Consider the following 20,886-nt stretch of genomic DNA (forward strand, 5'->3'; position numbering starts at 1 on the left):
TTCTCTGTCGTCCCCTTCTCCTCCTGCCCCCAATCCCTCCCAGCATCAGAGTCTTTTCCAGTGAGTCAGCTCTTACTCCAATACAATATACAGTAGGTGCAGACAAATACTGCTGGATTCCATTTATGTGGGGTGCCTGCAATAGCCAAATTCATAGAATCAGAAAGTACACGGGTAGACATCAGGGGCCAGGCGTGGAGGGTGAGGATCGGGAGTTGGAATGTAGAGTTTAATGGGGCCAGAGTTTCACTTTAGGAAAGTGAAAAATTTGGGAGATGGATGATGGTAAGAGATGCACAACCATGTGAATGAATTTCCTGCCACTGAACTGTACAATCTGAGTAAATAATAATAAAACAAATATGATTAAAATAGTATGTTTTATATCGTGTGACTTTTGCCACAATAAAATTTTTTTTTTAGAAGAGACACATGTCCTTTTCTACAGACTCACATTCTACAGGCAGAACCCTCAGCCCCTTCTCACGACGGTGTGTTTCCTCGCCTGCTCCTCGTGAGAGGAGCTGCTGCACGCTCAGTCCACTGTGCCTCTCACTTGCTCCAGGCCCTTGGCTCCCCGTCCTCTAATCCCGCAGCGCCACTCTCCTCCCCTGTGCTGGCTTTGCCCTCAGCCTCCAGCCGCACTCAAAACTCCCATCTCCTAAACAACAAACATCCTAAGCGGCCCAAAGCTTTCCGTTCACCCACCCTCCTTCACGTGCCCTTTCTCCTTCCCTCCCTTTACCACAAAGTGGTCAAAAGGGCTGTCCACATGCCTGGCCTCTATAGCAACCTGCTCCCCATCCATGCACTGCCCACCCACTTTTGCTCAGTTCAGTCGCTCAGTCGTGTCCGACTCTTTGTGACCCCATGGACTGCAGCACGCCAGGCCTCCCTGTCCATCACCAACTCCCAGAACTTACTGAAACCCATATCCATTGAATTGGTGATGCCATCTAACCATCTCATCCTCTGTCATCCTCTTCTCCTCCCAGCATCTCCTCCTTTCTCCTCCTCCTTCAATCTTTCCCAGCATCAGGGTCTTTTCCAATGAGTCAGTTCTTCACATCAGGTGGCCAAAGTATTGGAGTTTCAGTTTCAACATCAGTCCTTCCAATGAATATTCAGGACTGACCTCCTTTAGGATGGACTGGTTGGATCTTCTTGCTGTTCAAGGGACTCTTAAGAGTCTTCTCCAACACCACAGTTCAAAAGCATCAATTCTTTGGCGCTCAGCTTTCTTTATAGTCCAACTCTCACATCCATATATGACCACTGGAAAAACCATAGCTTTGACTAGACGGACCTTTGTTGGCAAAGTAATGTCTGCTTTTTAATATGCTGCCCCACAAAGTGCCACCGAAAGATCTTCTTCCAAGGCCAAAGCCAACTGTTTCTTTCCAGTCCTTTTCCAACAAGATGTTTTACAGCATCACCACTGTCAGACATATCCTGATTGGAAACCTCTTGCTTTTGCAACTCAATTATCCTATCAACGGTTCTTATTCTGCTTCTTTCACTGGATCTCCGTCTTTTGTAAGGATTGTGTTCCCAGACTCATTCTGAATCTTTTCAATCTCTTTGATCTTTCCAAGAAGCGCTGTTCATTCTTTACACTTGTTCCCAACTGCGTGCCGATGCAATGACATCCACATCTCTCTCCTGAACCCAGATTTATTCACTTTACAACCAGTGCATCCAAATGTCATTGGATGAAACACAGGCACTTCAGATGCATCACGCTTTCCTCTTGGCTGCTGCCAAGCTTGTTCCTCCTCTTGTATTTGAAAGCCTCCCATTAGTCCAAGTGAGAAAACATGGAGTTGTCATCTATTTGGTCATTGGACAAATGTTTACTGAGTGTCTACTGTATGCCAGATGCTATGGTGGTCACTTGGGACACAGTGGTGAATGAGACATCTCCTTCTCCCTTCATCACACATCCAATCAGCCACCAAGTCCCATCTCATCCCCTAATGAGTGTGAAAGTCACTCAGTCATGTCTGACCCTTTGTGACCCCATGGACTGTATAGTCCATGGAATTCTCCAGGCCAGAAACTGGAGTGGGTAGCCTTTCCCTTCTCCAGGGGAATCTTTCCAACCCAGCGATCTAACCCAGGTCTCCCTCATTGCAGGTGGATTCTTTACCAGTTGAGCCACAAGGGAAGCCCCCATGCCCTAGATTTCTCTTAAATCTGTCTCCCCCTCCATGTTTCCTATGCCTTGGTTGATAACCCCGTTTTTCTTACTTGGGTAACTGCTTCAGCCTCCTAACTGGTCTCAGTTCAGTTCAGTTCAGTCGCTCAGTCATGTCTGACTCTCCGCGACCCCATGAATCACAGCACGCCAGGCCTCCCTGTCCATCACCAACTCCCGGAGTTCACTCAAACTCATGTCCACAGAGTCGGTGATGCCATCCAGCCATCTCATTCTCTGTCGTCCCCTTCTCCTCCCGCCCCCAACCTTTCCCAGCATCAGAGTCTTTTCCAGTGAGTCCACTCGTCGCATGAGGTGGCCAAAGTATTGCAGTTTCAGCTTTAGCATCCCTCTCTAGTATCTCCACTGCTGCCAGTGTAATCTTTCACAAATTCTTTCTGCTATTGCTCTGGTACAGAAGAAAGAGTGGCCCTCATCCTTCCCAAGGCTTATCCCAGTGCTCCGAGTCCCAACCCCTCCCATCGACTCTGAGACCATGTTCCATCCAATGGCACAGCATAGCTACTTAAGTTCATGGGCAATGGATCCAGAAAGACTGGCTTTAAAGCCCGGTGCTGCCCCTTAATACTGATTATGTGCTGTGACCAAGTTTCCTAACCTTTAACTTGGCCATGATTCAGGTTTTTCATCCATCAAATGGGTATTTTAAAACTTAATTATTTGTGCTATGAAGAGAATGAAATAAAGTCATTTACACAGAAGGCCTGGCTCAGTTCTTGGCATATAACAGGTACAGAATAAGAGATGATTATTACTATTATCACAGGCAGCCTAACACTTCTACGCTTAGAAATCTGTTTCAGAATAAAACCTAAACCTCTCTATCAAGCCTGTGGGTTCACCTTGATCTGGATCTTGCGGACTTTCCAGCCTCACCTTGATATAGGCATGTTGAATTATTTTCAGTTCTAAGAGACTGTCCCAAACCTCAGTGCCTCTGCACAGGTGTCTACTCTGATATCCTCATCCTTCAAGACCGTGTTCAAATGTCACCCCCTTTGTGACAAGTTCCCCGACCTTCCATTAGTGTCTCTTTTCTAGATTTTCCCATCACACTCTGGACACAACTCCATTAGCACTTGTCTGAACTCTAGCTTTACATTTCTACCCATCTTCTCTCCTGCATTCCCCAAGGGCAGGGATCATACCAACGATCAATGGATGAGCAAATGCTAATCTCATGAAACAGACTGTGAACTTGGAAAGGCTGTGATTTTTGCTGAAGGAGATGTCCTCAAGGTGACTAGACAGGCAGTCCTTGAATGCAGTGAATCTCTCCTGTTGGCTGCTGAACAGCGGTAGGAATACACTATGCATTTTCTCTGCTGTTTGCAGGAAGGCAGCTCCTGCCCTTCAGTCTCAGACTTTGAGTTTCTATACTTACACTCTCGTCCCTGCATGGTACGCTTCCTGGCTCTCCTCCTGGGTTGTGTCGGTGAGGAACCTCCTGCAGTCTTCCTGGGCTTCCCGAGCACTACCTGAAGCCTACTAAAAACCCATGAAGATCCCATGAAGAGCATTCTTCTGTATAACCTAACTCTGAGGCAATGCCTTTCAGAGGGACTGGCTTTAGAAACCTAGGCTGGAGTGACCTCTTGCATGGCATGCGGGGTGGTGACTAATATGGGGCCATTGACCTCCACACACCAGCCAAGTTTAGGTCTTCTGAGGGCAAATCAGACTGTTTCTCAAAAAATTTTCAGGACTTCCCTATGCTTCACCCTCTACCCCATCTTCAGATTCAAAAGCAAAAACAGATAAGCATCTGTAGTTCTTTAACAATGCCCATGATATAGCCCTCTAGTCAACAACTTAACAACTTCAAGATCCTTCTTCTGGGTTAGCCTCCATTTCCACCCCTATGCGGCCAAAGCATCCTTCTCCACTGACTAGGTTTATCGTCAAATGGTTTGATAAAATATGATTCTTTATTTGCAAAATGACTTGCAGAGGAAATCTGTTTCCAGTGTTCCAAGTATTGTGGTCCTAAGCACTTTTGAGCCAACAGTTTTAAAATGTTGAGTAAAATTTAAAAAGAAAGAGAAAGCTTTTTACAGGTTAATAAGTGTTATAAACTGAATTATATTGCCCTAAAACTTGTATGTTGAAGCCCAAACCCTCAATATGATGATATTTAGAGATGGGACTTTTAGGACGGTGACTAAGGTCAAATGAAGTCCAAGGATGGGGCCCTAATCCAGTGGGATTGGTGTCCTCAAGAGAGGGGAGGAGACACCAGAAAGTCTCTCTCTGCATGTGCACAGAGAACACAGGAAGACATACTGAGAGAGGTCATCTGCGGGTCATCCATGAGCTGGGAGTAGGCCTCACCAGAAACCAAGTTTGCTGGCATCTTGATCATAGACCTCTAGCCTCCAGAACTGTGAGAAAATAAATGTCTCTTGTTAGAGCCACCCCACCTATTTTGTTATGGAAGCCCAAGAAGACTAGGATGGCAAGAATCTCAGAGTCTAAACCCTAGTGAATGTAGAGATGCAAAAAGTGATTTGGAGCATGAAGCACATTTTTAAAAACTGGTGAAGTAGAGCTTTGATTTTCAAGGCCTTGTGGAGAAGAGGAAGCAGAAGACAAAGGTCAGGGCCCCCCAAGGTTGGGAACTTTCAGATGACATCCCTGAACAAGGCTGAACTGCTTAAAGTTGCACCCTTAGTGTGAGGTTGAGCTAGAAACCCAGATCTACCTCTGGGTAGGTCTGAAGGCTGATTGTTTACCTCAGATTGTGACACTGAATGAAAGCAAATAGAAAACTTCCTCTGAGACTCTCTCACGATGAGTCTGTCTTCATACGGGTTTGCAGCCTTCAGATTACTTGGGTGGTTTGAAACCTTCATACTGAGAATTTATTCTGAAGAGGTTTCTGGCTGTTAATGGCCCCAAGCACAGAGCAGTAACAGATATACCAGTTTCTACCCAAATCTCAAGGAATTTCCTCCAGACAAAGTTTATGATTCTAACCGCATAGTCAAAAGTGATACAAGAAAGAAAGAAACGTGATTCTGAGGGCAAGAGGTGAGAGTCAGCAGGCAACAGAGTGAACCTTGCAAAGGTTTCATACACTGCGATTAAGAGACACAGGGCATAAAATACAGGTCCTTAATATATTTCCATAACTGGCATCTATAGCAGGAGCTGCTGCTGCTGCTGCTAAGTCACTTCAGTCGTGTCCGACTCTGTGTGACCCCATAGACGGAAGCCCACCAGGCTCCCCTGTCCTTGGGATTCTCCAGGCAAGAACACTGGAGTGGGTTGCCATTTCCTTCTCCAATGTGTGAAAGTGAAAAGTGAAAGTGAGGTCAGTCAGTCGCGTCTGACCCTTAGCGACCCCACAGACTGCAGCCTACCAGGCTCCTCCATCCACGGGATTTTCTAGGCAAGAGTACTGGAGTGGCTTGCCATTGCCTTCTCCGATAGCAGGAGCAAGACACTATAAAATAAACTCAAAAGCAACTGAAAGAACTAAGTAGGAGTTCATAAATGGAAAATACAATATTTGAAATTAAAATAAATCTTCAGTGAATGAATTCAACAGACGTTAGACATAACAGATTGAGAATTCTTGAACAGAATGGGGGAAAACGATGGAGGTTAAGAGGAAAAGAAGATACCATGAGACGCATTAAGTGCCTTGTCAGACTCCCAGGAGCAGAAAAGAGAATGAAGGAGAGACAACAGTTGAAATGACAATGGCTAAAATTTATTCCAAACTGGTGAGAGATGCAGTCCATAGATTCAAGAAGTTTAATGAAATCAAACAGGATAAGCACCAAAATATCCACAACTAGGGCTTCCCTGGTGGCTCAGAGGTTAAAGCGTCTGCCTCCAATGCAGGAGACCTGGGTTCAATCCCTGGGTCGGGAAGATCCCCTGGAGAAGGAAATGGTAACCCACTCCAGTATTCTTGCCTGGAGAATCCCATGGACAGAGAAGCCTGGTAGGCTACAGTCCGCGGGGTCGCAAAGAGTCGGACACGACTGAGCGACTGAATGGAACGGAACAGACATATGATGGTGAAACTGTAAAACACTAAAAACAAGTAGTAGGATAGAAAGAGATGAAAAAATATGAGTCATTTTATGAGGCTAGCAATACCTTGATACAGAAAACTGGCAAGAGTGTGTGTGTGTGTGTGTAATGTATATAGAATATATTTTATTTTGTTAGATCTGTAATATATAACAAAACAGAAGCAAAATCACTATAAAATACCAGCAATTCAAATATAGGTACATTTTAAAAGTGAAAATACTAAATGACCAGATTGGGTTTATCCCAGGGAAGAAGGGTGGCTTAACATCAGAAAAATCAAAGTGGAATTCACCACACAGGAGAATAAAGGAGAAAATCATATGATTATATCAATAGATGTAGAAAGATGCTCAATAAAAGTCAACATCCATTCACATACAAGCTTCTAGCAAACTAGGATTAGAAAGGAACTGTAAATTAAAACAAAAACTTCAAAAAACATCATACTTAATGGTGAAGAAGTAAAACAATCTGTCCAACATTGACCAATGGCAAAGGTACCTAGCAACATCACAATGATTTGACATTATACTGGAGATTCTAGGTAGAACACTGGGGCAAGAAAAGGTTGATAAAGAGGTATAAGATTGAAAAGGAAGAAACAAAACCATCATCCTTTGCAGATGATGATTGTTTTATGTAGAATATGCTAAAGAATTCATAGATAAATTACTATGGGATAGCTGTAACATAGAAAAATTAATTGCATTTCTAACCACTATGCAAGAAACAGGTAGAAAACTAAATTTTAAAAGATATGATTTATAAAAGCAACAACAAAAATATCTATGAATAAATGTATTATGAAATGTACAAGATTTATAATGACAAAATTACACAAGTTTATTGAAAGCTATTAACGAAGCCTTAAGTAAGTAGATATACCATACTAAAAGACTGGAAGACTTGGAATCATAAAGGTACCAGTTATTCTTCAATTTATCTGTAGTTTTTGTATAATTAAAAATTCCAACAGGTTATTTTGGATCTTGGCAAGATACTTATCAAATTTATTAGCAAACAAAGGGTACTTCACAGAAAAAAATACTAAATGAGAAAGATGGGAAAAAATGTACGGAGCAGTACAAAATGATACACGGCAATACAGAAAAAGCTTAAGGACATAATTTTGAGTAAAGCTAAGACTATATATCAGTACAACATGATTACATTTATATGAAGTTCAAGTGCTGGGAAGCTAAACATTGCATTTTGAGGGATACATACTTATGTGCTCACTATAAAGAAAGGCAAAGGAATAATAAAGTACACAGTTGAGGCAATGGTGGCCTGAGGGTGAGGGAATGGGATGAAGTTACTGAGGGACACAGATCACCAGGATATCTGTGGGGCTTTTTGTTTTCCTTTGAGCTGGGAGACGGCTACACAGTTGTATCTTGTATTGATGTTCTTTATATCATATTTTACAAGTACGCTTTTGTATCAACTTGAAATTTAATAAAAACAATTTTTAATCACTGTCTTCAGAAAACCTATGAGAACCGAGTTCTGGGTTTGAAATCCCTGGTAGAACAATTGTCTCCAATCCAGTCCTGCCCACAGGACATGACCCACACTCGCTATGAGCCTTACCTTGGCGGGGTTGAGTGCTGTGATGATCCACACGCAGTGTGCGTTGTTGTCATACTGAATGGGGAAATTCGGGGAGGTGATGATGCCCGAGGGGCCTCGAAGGTGGGCATCACACATGCGGGCTGCAGAGAGGAGACGGAAGACAAGTGTTTTAATTTAGACGAGGACCAGTTCCCATCCCCACCTCCCAGCCCCGGCCCAGAAGAGCCGAAAGTCTGTACATCGTATCCCAGATAAAACCTTCTACTTCCCATTTCCTTCCCCCATAGTTCCTAGTGGGCTCAAGAGAAGTCACAGTTCCCAGAGCACTGGGGGCAGGGGTAGACCCCACATGGCCTGCCATTCTCTAGGCAACGCTGGACTTACACGGTCCAGCCAAGCAAGTCCCCTTGTCCGGACTCCACTGTGACCCAGCACCGCAACTCTACCAAGAGGGTGGGAGCTAGCATTCCTCACCTTGACCTCAGGCTAAGGGGACCCCAGGCACCTTGTGACCTGCTAAGCTTTTCCTCCTGCTCTGCTGACCTTTCGCACTCTCCCATGTACTCTCAGGTCTGCTGAAGAATCTCAGGGTGTCCTTGTCAAGGCCACCCCCACTAGGTATCAGAATGTCTGTGCCCGAGAACTCGGCAAGGCCCCTGGCTTAGCCTGGTGCCAGGCACCCGGAATGATTTCAGGGACAGTGAAGTACTTTTTCAACCCTTCCCCACACTTAGCATATGCCTGAAATAGGCTTTTGACTGGAAGCATAAAGATTCAAGGTGAATTAGAAGAAGTGCTCTCCTCAAGTAGATATAAAGTGTTATCAATCACAGCTTAATCTAATTAAGCTCTTTAAAATAGCTTCTAAACTAATTAGATTAAGTAGTGATTGATACCAGTTAAGGTACTACATTGTATCTAGGTGTTTGCCTTCTTTAAAAACGCGTTCTTTAGTTCCAGCCACTTCATTCTTCAATGTTGGCACTCAGCTATTTTAATAAAAAGTTCTATGAGCCTGTTCCGTTGCTGCCCACATGGCAATTTATCCTAATTGTAGGTAAAGTGCCTAACAGTAAAGAAATAGTGAGCAAACTCAACAAGCCTAAGTATATAAAATGAAAGTGGTGTCAAACCTGGTTTCCTCTGATGGGACAGCATACCCTAGAACTGCTCTCTGTGTGTGGACAGGGCCATGATAAACCTTTCCCAGGAAACCCTTCCTAGGAAGGCCTGGGAAGGAAGCTCCCCAGTTCCCGGACATAATTAATTTCTTCTCATTTTACACACTCATTCCTGCACTCATTCATTCCCACATATATTGAGTGCCTATTACAGGCCAGGCTGAGTGTGGGAAGAGAAAAATGTCTAAGGCACAATTCCTCTTCTCTAAAGAGCCACTAGCAAGTGGAGAGAACAGATGTGAAAACAGTTACAACAGAACAGAGTGAATGTTGTTAGGGGGTTACTTGCAAGAGACCCTGGGTCAGAACTGCCCCTTCTGTTCTACGAGCTCATGTACTCCAGTGAGAAAGTTCCTTCCAGTTATTCATCCCAGTCCTGAGTCTGAAGGATAATCTTCTTCATCCTGAGCTCAGATATTGCGTCAAATTTGAACCAAGTTCTGGGGGAATCCTCTCCCCTACTCCGCTCCTGTGCGTCTGATTGCTGTGTAATTCTGTCCTGAGAAACACTCACATTCACCGACTGGACTTGATACAACTGCACCTGAAGGCAGATCGGCATGGTGAGGAGATAGCAGACTGTGCATTTGGGGCTTGGCGTTTGGGTTTTGTTGGTTAAGTCTGAAGAGGAAGTTTAAGTGTTAGTCGCTCTGTCGTGTCTGACTCTGAGACCCCGTGGACTGTAGCCTACCAGGCTCCTCTGTCCATGGGATTCTCCAGGCAAGAACACTGGAGTAGATAGCCATTCCCTTCTCCAGGGGATCTTCCTGATTAGGGATGAAACCCAGGTCTCCTGCATTGCAGGCAGATTCTTTACCATCTGAGTCACCAGAGAAGCCCTGGTAAGTTAGAAAACCTCTCTGATTCTACTTCTTCATCTGTAAAATAGGACTAGTGATATTGCCCCAGTGAAGCATGACGAGGGAGAAATTCTATGAGATCTTGGATATGAAGGCTCACCCAGGACCTGGGACATCGTTGATATTTAACAAAGGGAAGCTGGGACGGTGGACTCAGATGCCATGTTCATTCTCACTATCTCCAAGATTTCCCAAGGCCAAGGATCTTTTATTCACCTTTTGTGAAGTTTCTTTATAGGATTTTTTTCCCCCATGACCACATTTGAGACTGACATAATTAACAAACAAATTAGAACAAGATAATCAAAATCAAAACTCTAATGCTAGCCCACCATTGCAAAGAGGGCCTGTGGCTTCAGAATACTAGCCCTGCAGGGGATCCTTACAAGCCTCTACCGGTAACACATTACACCTTTTCCGGAGATTCAGGTTTTGCTGCCAAAAGCCCTCAGCTTCAGACTTAATTTATCTTGCACTTGTTTCCAAAAATTAGATGGTATTTGCAGTTTGTTGAAAAGTGGTGAAGGTAATTAGGGAGAAGAGGTCAAAAAGCCATTTACCACTTTAAGGGCTTAGAGGGGTTTAATTAAAATATTATACTTGGCAGCTAGTTAGCATGGAGCACCTAAAAATAGATTCGGGATGGAGCATCAGCTTCTTTTCTCCTCTGCTGTCTGGGTAAGGTCGGGAGGTCTGTGGACAGACAGACTTCCCTCTGAGCAGCCAGCCCCTGGGATCCCACCAACAGATGGATAGTTCATTGCTGCAACCTACACGAGCTGGCGAAATGGTAGATGCTCAGACAGTGACAGAATAAATGAACAGACACCAGCTTATGTTTCTGTATTTGCCTTTCCCCATCAAATAAATGCCCTGCTGGATAACTTTCAGGAGGTTTATCAGGACCTTCCAAGCCCAAGCTCTGTAGCCAGTTCCATTGTTTCTATGAACATCACTATACCATATAGCAGGGGCAGTGTTCCAGGGACTTTAGGAAGAATAATTTAGACCCACAGCCATTTCTGGCATCAAAACAACTTGGTACCAAAAAGAAAACTGCTCTAGATGCAAGTGCCTCTGGTCTTTTATCTCCTCCCCAAACCTTATTCCCACCCTGCTCCAGGCTGGCTTCACTCACTTCTCCTACTATTGACCTTCCTCCTCATCCTTTCCACAGTGGTCTCTCTAGAACCACCTCCTGACCACCAGTTCCAGGGCAAACAAACTCTGAGTTGTAGCTGTAATGTCTTTAAGGACCGCCTGCTTTAACTCCTGCCTTGATTGAAGCCCGTCTGATCCACCACTTCCTCTGCAGCACTCGGCAATGGAGAGTTTTCTCCTCCCTCCGGTGTTCCCTTCCACAGACAACTGCTAATCCCCTGGAGGATGTTTTCTTTGACCTTCATCTGTATCTCACTCCGCTAACACCAGCTTTCCACCATCAGCTCCCTGTCTTCTCTTCCCAACTTGGATCTCATGGTCCACTGTTAGGATCATTTTCTCGCAAATCCACCCAAGTCCTTTAAATGGTTGCCCGGAAGACATCAATTGTGGATGAACCTCTCCACCTACATCCTCCAGCCCTTCCCCAATGCAGTCAAGCTTTGCTGGAGTAAAATCACCTGAGTAGGAAGATGTCACTATAAATTCATGATCGCTCATCTCAGAGAGTTGTGGATATCGTCCAGCAACTCTGCCATTTAGCTCACTCTCCTCCCCTGTTCAAAGCCCTTTCACGCCTCTTGCATGTCCCTTTGACCTCTCGCCCTTCCCCTCACCTCCCTTACACTCAAGTGATGACCTTGCTTAGGTTTTTGTGAGTGAAACAGAGGACACTTGGCAGGTGTGCCCTGTCTCTCACCCCTCAAGTCTGCAGTCCCGTCTGCTTATGTTCTCTTCTTCTTCCTTTTGGTTCCAACAGAAGAACGGTTCCTTCACGCTTCGGAGGTCAGCCCCTCCTCCTGAGATCAGGTGCTCCTGCCGAAGATCAACCATGTTCCTACCATATCCGGAGCCTGCTGTTCTGGGACCCAGGAGAGTCCATCTGTGAGATCTTAAACTCCATCACCTGGTTCCTTGCCCTGCTGCTTACCCATCCAGCAGAGTAACTTTGGTCTCAATGCACCCCCTGGTGTCCCAAATCCTCTGTCTCTCCAGACTCCTGGCTCCCTCATTTCTCCCCATCTCTCCATCCCCTCCTGACCCTTCCTCTCACTACTTAGTCTGGACCGCAAGACCCTCTCCACAGCTCCCATCACACTCTCCTATCTGCCTTTGAGGAATTCTATTGTCCATCTTTATCCCTAATCCTGGTGCCACGCGGCTGCAGGAGAACTGTGGTGCCAGCACAGACAGAGTCATGATTTGCCATCGTAATGGAAGCTTTGGTCCAAGTCAGACTTCTCTCTTGTCTTTGTTCTGCTTCCTTGACAGCTCCTTCTGGAGCAACTTCAAGCACCCACCACTTAGTTGAGCCGCTTAACCCCAGGGGCTGCCTTCAGGTTTCTGTTGTATTTGACCTTTCTAAAGTGTCTGGCCCTACTGACTCTTCTCTCGCTGTGAAACTTACATTCATTGGCTCCCATGATGCCTCTGGCTCTTCTCCAGTACTCTGACTGATTCATCTTATCCAATAACTCACTAAAAGTAGTTGTTTAAATCTGTGCAAAGAATATACAATATTTTGAATAGTTTTTTGCAAAATTTGTATGAGTTTACAATGAGATCAAAATGTGTGTTAGTCGCTCAGTTGTGTCTGACTCTTTGTGACCTCACGGACTGTAGCCCACCAGGCTTCTATGTCCATGGGATTCTACAGGCAAGAATACTGGAGAGGGTTGTCATTTCCTTATCCAGAAGATCTTCCTGATCCAGGGATCGAGCCCTGGTCTCCTGCATGGCAGGCAGCTCCATTTGGGCTACAGGAAAGTCTCTGAGATAAAAATAAAGGTTACCAAAAAGTGTGTGTAGGGGCAGTTGTTCTATGCCATTCCATCTACTGTGTTGACTCTGAATTGGTGTCCAGGTGCATTTTTCAAGTAGAAGTATGGGCCTTCGGTCAGCAGTGGAATTCCAGTTCAAAAGATTAGCTTTGTGTCCTTGGTCAAGCTGGCAGACCATTCCAAGCTTGAACTAAATATAAAATATGGATACTGCCTTTTTCCTTGTAAAGAAATTATGAAAAATGCTTATTGTACTGCTTCAAGTACAAATTGTACTGCTACAAGTATAAATAGCTTAATAAATGGAACTTTTAAACATTAGTATACATGTATGGGTCAGGGACTCAGGGAATAATGGGACATGTATTCCAGTGCAGTTGTATATCACCCAGCAGAGAATGACGACAGAGGAGGGGTGACATGTGGGATGGGAGAGGGAAGGGGGAAGAGAGAGGAGGGAGGGGGATGAAGAAGAATTCTGAACAGCGTTAACGTTTAAAGGGAAAGCCCAGGAAGCTGATCCAAGAAGAAAGATGATCACCTGTAATTTTCATGCATTTAATTCAGCCTGTACATGCTGCTCTATTTAAAATGGATCAGCAACAAGGATCTACTGTACAGCACAGGGAACTCTGCTCAATCTTACATGGCAGCCTGGATGGGAGGGGAGTTTGGGGGAAAATGGATACATGTATATGCATGGCTGAGTTCCTTCACTGTCCACCTGAAACTATTGCAACATTGCTAATTGGCTATACTCCAACATACGGTAAAAAGCTAAAGAAAGAAATAAAACACTGGGTTCTATGTGTGAAATAAGTCTGACAAGCCCTGTATTATAACACCTGCCTCTGGGGGTCCTGAACTGAATTAGTATAATGCTATAACATCATTTCATGTTGTCCTCAAACTCCTTTGGATGATCAAAATTTTCTAGTAGTCAGCTGAGAAGCTTATTTCTTCTGGTCAGAGGGCAAGAATAAAATAAGGCCTGTGAATTCTTAATTTCAAATTCCAAAATGAGGGCACAGTTCCACATTGTTCGTTCATTTCAATCACTGATTCATTCAGGTTGTCTGCAAACATTTGCTGAGAGCCTATCATTTGCCGAGCCCCATGTTTCAGTAGAATTAATTATGTGGAAAATGAAAGTTTAAAATCAAATCACATTTTAAATGCATTAGATGAAAAATAATATCACTATGTGTGGTGGTGAATACTTTTCAGACTGTGGTCTTTTGGTCACCTGCTTATTCGTGGTGCTAGCATGGAATTCTGAGTCTTGTCCCTTTCTATTTTTAAAGTGGGCTTCACTTAAACTCTCCATTAAAAAAAAAAAATCACTTGTAGAATAGTGAAAGTCAAAGTTGCTCAGTCGTGTCCGACTCTTTGTGATCCCACAAGGGAAGTCCAAGAATACTGGAGTGGGTAGCCTATCCCTTCTCCAGAGGATCTTCCTGATGCAGGAATTGAACTGGGGTCTCCTGCCTTGTAGGCAGATTCTTTACCAACTGAGCTAAAGTAATTCTGAGTTAAAAATAAGAGACTTTAAAAGAAAAATGATAAAAACTGCCCAAATTAAAGGGTCCTTGAATTTAAGATCTATCTCAGACTTTGGTTTTCAGGGAAGACCAGGACAGATTATCCAAGTCCAAACTCAGGAACCTCTGCTGCTTTCTTCCTCCCTCATAATGACCTTGGGAAAGAAAGAAAGGAGAGAATGATAGGAAGGTGAATGTGCTCTAGAAGCCCCTCCAGCTGGAACTGGCCACTTTCTATAAAATGGCTTGTTTAAATCTGGCAAGCACTAGGCAACGGAGATTTTGTTTCCCCAGTTCACAAATGAGGGCCCTGTGGCTTCAAAACATGAAGAAACCTGCCCAGAGTCAGCAAGCTAACAGGTGGCAGAGTAGGGCTCTAAGATCAAAGTCTAGGTGGGCTTCCCTGGTGGCTCAGATGGTAAAGAGTGCACCTGCAATGAGGGAGAGCTGGATTCGATCCCTGGGTTTGGAAAATCCCCCGGAGAAGGGAAAGGCTACCCACTCCAGTATCCTGGCCGGGAGAATTGCATGGACTGTATAGTCCGTGGGGTTGCAAAGAGTTGGACACGACGGAGTGACTTTGGCCTTCGCTTTCTCTTTCAAAGTCTGGCTACCTCCCAAGGTGTGTGATTGGACAGGACGGTGAGAGATCTGGGACCCATAAGAGATCTGGGGCCACGAGAGGCTGCGGGTGCACTCCAAGGCGTGGGGAAGCTATATCCCAAAACGAAAACTAAACACGCATGCACACAGACTCACAGATCCGCTGGGTTCATTTTTAAATTAGGTCTTGCATGTTCACTGCCACAGTAATGCTGTCAAGCAGTGCTCTATAATCACTGCTTTTTATTTTTTAATTTGATTTTTAATTGAAGGATAATTGTTTTACAATATTGGTTTGGTTTCTGCCATACTTCAACATGAATTAGCCACAGGTATACATATGTCTCCTTCCTCTTGAACTTCCCTCCCACCTCCCCCCATTTCCCACCCTTCTAGGTTCTTACAGAGCCCTGGTTTGAGTTCCCTGAGTCATACAGCAAATTTCCATTGGTTATCTATTTTACATATGGTAGTGTATATGCTTCCATTAGTCACTGCCTTTTAGCCAAGAAAAGAGATCCAGAGAGGTGAAGAGATGGGCCCAAGGACACCCAGTTAAACAGTGGTGATGACTGGATTTGCACCTAATTCTGTGTGGCTCTGTTTTCTGGGATTTCCCCCTACTTCCCAGGGATAGGGGATGGGAGGGGAATGGATGTGAAAAAGCTCGGCCTGATGCGTTAGTCAATAAAGGGCAGAGAATGCAGAACCCAGTGGGTCAAAATCACTGAGAGGCTTGACTGGGGCACACAGCACGTCTGGAGAAAAAGGTGAGCATGTTACTCGACCGCGAACTTTCTTCTGAAACACCAGCCCTGCCCCACCCTGGGCTCTGGGTGTAAACGCTCACAATTCCTAAGAGAACAACCTACCCCCAGTGAAAAGGACTTGGGGAGAGAGCAGACCCCACCACTGCCTGAAGGCACTGATGTTCTGGCTCCTCAAAAGGAATTCTGAAATGACCGACTGGCAAAGTGTCCCTTGATCCTCAGACTTGACGATTCTCTGCCTGTCTACTCAGAGGGTGTCTCGGTTCCCTGGAAATGGAGTGCTGTGCTATTCACTTATTCAATCATCCATTCAACACATGCTACTGAGCATCTACTATGTGCCCAGTCCTATTTAGGCAGTGAACAAAACAGATGTCCTTGCTCTATAGCGACTTTGCTCCAGTACAAGAATGTTTGTTTTCTTGTCCAGCACTTCCCAATTCATAAAGTGTTTCCATATCCACAACTCCGTTTGATCTTTACCTTAGTACAAGATGGGTCAGGTAGGAGCCATGAGCTACATTTACAAGTAAAAAAAAAAAAAAAGTAAGCCCAGGGAAAATAGGGGCTTTGCTGAATTGCCTGTGGCCAGCTGGTGGCAAAGCTGAGAGCAATACCCAAGAACTCTTCTTTTGTTTGAGTTTCTAGAAAAAAATTAGCTAAGCAGAATTTTTAAAATAACTAAAATCAGTCAGGGTGCATGGTATACTATCAATGGTGGATCACAGCCACCCCAAAGCTGAGTGACCATGAATACATCTAAGGCTTATTTGAGAGAGTCTCATGACCTGCTTTCAGAGCTCGTTATTAACATAGTAAAAAAAAGAGTGGGTCTCAGCTCCAACTTGCCCGTTGCTCAGGGTGGCCGTGATCTAAGTCCTCACCCCAGACCCCATCTTACCCTGCATGAATTTCATTTTCATGCACGTGCCTGGAGAGAGGTAAAGGAACTCCTTAAACTGGAAGGATGGGAATGCAGTTTCAGCAGGCGGCACACTTTCTCTTCCAAGCGGGTATGCAAAGGAGCAACTGTTGTCCGTTTTCACAAACTCTAGAGTGATTCCTTACGCTTGCACCCAGAACCCCTGAGTCCTGGTCACATGTGCAAACAATGGAAGGAGAGAGACGCATGCAGCGTGGGACGGGGCCTGGGGGAGGGGGCCAGGGGCTCCTCTGCCCTGGAAGCAGCTGCTGTCCCGCCCCAAAGAAGAAATGCACTCAGGTCTGCTAGTTTGAGATCATACTGGGGAGGGGGACTCAGCCAGCCCAGATTTGGTGCTTGCGATTCCTGGGACGGCAAGACCCTTGAGAACGAGATATTCAGGTGTGGGGCTGGAAGAATCCCACAGAGAGTAGCGTGAGGCCCTGGTGTGTGTTACCCCTGCAGAGAGCGGAGGATTCTTTCAGAGGTGAAAGGTCTGTTTATGGCTGAGCATGTGAGAAGAGACAAAGGCACTGAAAGAAAAGTTCAGGATGGCCGTGCGCTCTATCGGAGTGGTTCCAGGTGACAGGATCCACGCTGACTTCCCTTTGCATCGGGGTGTAGCTGGAATGCCTTGGTACAGTGGGCCAGGAGCCTGCTCACGTATGACTGCCAACTAGACTGTCAGAGCCAGGCAAGGCAGGAGCCACGCCTCTCTCCCCCACCTCTGTATCTCCTGCTCCTCTGTAGGCCTATAGGGTTCAAAGGAGGTGCTAAATAAATGTGTTGATTTCATTGGTCAATGGGTGCAGAACCTGGGGCCTGGAGAGCAGCGAGGGGGAGGTGAGCCAGTCTGCATGAGAGCCAGGACCCTGGTATCAGGAGCTGGGCTTCATCCCCACACCCCGCCCGGTTTATTGGCCAGCCTCCCTTTCCAGGGACACACTTACCTCGGCAGACCGGCCTGTGGTCGCTCCAGGCTGCAAACATGTCGCTGACTTTCATACAGGTGATTCTCTTGGACCCTTGCAGGTCATAGCCCTCATTGCAGGTGAACTGGACACTGGATCCTAACCTGGGAGACAAGGCGTGTCCATGAGCCCCACCCCTAGGCCTCCCAGGCCCCCCCAAATCCTTCCTAGTTCCATAAAGAGCACCACGCCAAACTTTATTTCTCTCCTGGCCCTTAATCTCTGCTCCGTTTATCACTTAAAACCTTCACTGGAGGGAACACCTGCTCTTCATCTCTTTTTTTTGGACCATTTGCTTTTAGGATTGAGTTAAAAGGTGACTTTGTGAGCAAAACAGCAGTCCTCTGAGACAAGCATAGATTAGGACAGCTAAAAGTGGGTGGATGACACCCAGAAATTTTCATGAAACTGGACAATCATGAGAAGATGTCTTGTTAGTTAGAAACTTTACAAAAGGTACCATCTCAGTGCCCTAGGGTCTCTGAGATGATTGGTGGTGTGAGCTGCCTGCTGGCACATCATTACTGATGATGGTGGCCCTTCATACCCTGGGTATAGGTCTGCCGGGTGACACTGGCAGTCTACAGCCCTCCCCTCTCCCTGAGGTGTGGGCACTATTCCCAAGACTGGATAAGAGAGAATGTTAAAGGTCAAAGCTCATCTCCAGGAAGTGAGCCTATATCCACATGGTCCTCTCTAGTCCATCTCCAGGAAGGCCAGCTCCTGTCTGACCCCTGAGCCAGGCCATCCTACCCCCTTTCTACAATTAGAACGTTTCCAAACAGATCTTACCTGAAATCCGAGCCTAGTCTTTTGCCCCTTTCAGGTATGCCGGGGTCTGGACACATATTATGCCCTTGGGACACACCAACCTGAGTTACTACAAGGCAAAAACACAGCACATACAGAGATGGGTAATCACAGGAAGGCACCCGCTGGGGCCGCGTCTCAGGATGGGAGGCAGACACAGAGGTAGCAGGAGGCCCAGTTCTGCTTGGGCCTGTGGGGCTGCTGGGGTCTATGGGGCTCGGGTTTCCTGAGTGTGCAGATGGGGAGCTGCTTTTGACAAATTCCTCTGGGAGCCAAGTCCAAGTGAAATTCATCAAGAGCGTGTGGGCTCAGAGGCACCCCAACCCAACAACCACCCCATCCCCTTGCCCCAGACCAGCAACCAGAGGGGGAGAGTCCACAGCCCCCGGTGACCTCCCCCATCCTTCCAATCTGTTGATGGTGACTCTAGATGAGATGAGTCCCCCAACCTCACCCCCAATGGAGAAATGACTCAAAGAAAGTTAAATAAAAGGTGGATGCGTGGTCAGAAACAGTAAAGAATGTAAGAGAAAGCTGCAGTCTGAAGTTCAAGGCAGAGACTTGAGCTAAAACACGGAATGAATCTGCTGAGAAACCTCTTCCCACCAGACAGTTCTCAACACAGAGAAGTGGTAACCAGAGCATTCCCGACCCCAGAGCGCTGAGGCGGCACCTGTGGCGGTTCTGGCAGGCGCTGCGATGCCCTCACGGTTGCCAACACCAGAGTCCTGTTTTTAAAAAGCCACATGTGCGTCCTCTAGGCTAAAGAAGAAGCTTGGTCAAAGGCGGCGGATGCACACAAAAATCACTTTTCTCCTGTCTCCAGTAGAGAAGGTGGAAACTCTTGGGCCCCGGCAGTTCACTGTTATTGAGATGCTGTGAGACGAGAGCCCCTCGCACCTCTGGAGTCCTGGCCTTGACGGTGACCAGGAACTAGGGTTCCAATCAAGCCCTCACCAACCCCACGATCAACACAGCCACCTCTAGAGTGATGGGGAGTCTGGAGCAGTGCTCTCTGAGTTGCTCCATTATCCTCCCACCCACTCAATATCCCATCATATGAGCAATGTGGTGCATCACTCACTCACCCACTCACTCCTGCACATGGTACACAACATGCATTCAGTGAGCTCCTACTGTATACAAGACCCTTCTTGGATACGGTGGGAGGTGACAATGTCAGATATCAGATGTGATCACTTCACTGCCTTCAAGGAGTTCCAAATCCAGTGAAGATATGAACTATGGAAAGAAACTATGGAACCACAATGGGGAGGTAATGAAAGATGCAGGAAGTTCAGAGAGAGGACCAATCTCATATTCCTGAGAGAAGTATGGAAGGCTGCTTGGAGGAGGTGGCATTTAACATGGATCTTCCGAGACAGTAGAATTTAGATACATGCTAACAAAGAAATGGCATTTCAGGCAGACAGATGGGCCTGGGGAGCAAGGTGGAGACATGGAAACAGAATTGCAAGTTGTTCGGTGTTCCAGAAAAGGAGGGAGGGTAGTGAATGGCCTGGAAGAGTGACAGTGAGGTTACAGAGGCCAGACTTTGAAGGAACTCGAGTCTGATCCTAAAGAAGATGGGAAGAGACCTGAGTGGAGAAGGGTATTGTAAGAACTGGATTGCTCTGGAGGAGGGCAGTTACTGAAAAATGAATTAGGAAGTTTTGTGTTTGTTCAGGTAAAGGGCAGCAAGAACCTGATAGTGGGGACAGACATGAAGTGATGGGAATGCATGTGGCAAAGAAAGAGTCACCAGGGCTCATGGCAGAGTGGGGTATGGGGAGAGGGGGCGAGGGACTGCCTGTCCCGGGAGCCTGTGAGGATGCACATGAGTGATGGAAGTGGGGCAGGGGGAAGTTCCACTTTTGACTCATTTAATTTCATTTCAGGCCTGATTTTGAAGCTCATTTTTACAGTTAGAAACCTGTTCAAATCCCCAGGTAGCCCAGGGCGTGACTGGCCAGGGTAACCTCGGTGACTGGACAGACTGCATGCTCAAGCCAGGGACCGGATGCCCTCCTGGTCGTGGGGCGCTGAGCGCGCGGCTCCTGGGCAGCCTCCTCACTGCCAGGTTAAAGCCAGTCACTCCCACTGGACGCTTGTCCCCTGCTCCCATCCCCTTCCCCACCAAGCCTCTACTGCCAAAGCTCTTACATCCTCAGCTGAGCCGCATCACCATCCCCTCAGACCAGGACCCTTCAGGCTGGACTAATACCATGGAAGTGTGATCTCCAAAAGCAGAGCAAGCCCCTGCCTCCTGGAGTCTCCTGTTTTGCAATCAGGGGAAAGGCAAGAGAAAGGATCTCGGATCCCCAGGGGGCAGGAGAGAGAGGGGAGCCCTGAGCTGGACTTGCTGGTTCATCTGCTGGCAAGCTGGCCTCACCATCGATCCATCCCTCCTGAGGGCTTCTGAGCTAAGTGCCCACATTCTTTAGGC

General features: G+C 46.2%; 1 protein-coding gene across 1 annotated transcript in view; it reads right to left on the bottom strand.

Moving 5' to 3' along the window:
* The window catches only part of CSMD2 (CUB and Sushi multiple domains 2), a 695,284-nt gene that overhangs the window by 305,081 nt on the left and 369,317 nt on the right, over positions 1–20,886 (bottom strand). Inside the window, exons 8-10 of the mRNA XM_088835123.1 lie at positions 18,423–18,510; positions 17,610–17,734; positions 7,859–7,980 (exon numbers count right to left, since the gene is read on the bottom strand). Of these exons, the coding sequence (XP_088691249.1) occupies positions 7,859–7,980; positions 17,610–17,734; positions 18,423–18,510 (335 nt within the window). The remainder of the gene's footprint in view (positions 1–7,858; positions 7,981–17,609; positions 17,735–18,422; positions 18,511–20,886) is intronic.

Source organism: Moschus berezovskii, chromosome 4 (assembly GCF_049115385.1).
Source record: "Moschus berezovskii isolate FMDL1 chromosome 4, NW_MosBer_1.0, whole genome shotgun sequence".
Taxonomy (NCBI): Eukaryota; Metazoa; Chordata; class Mammalia; order Artiodactyla; family Moschidae; genus Moschus; species Moschus berezovskii.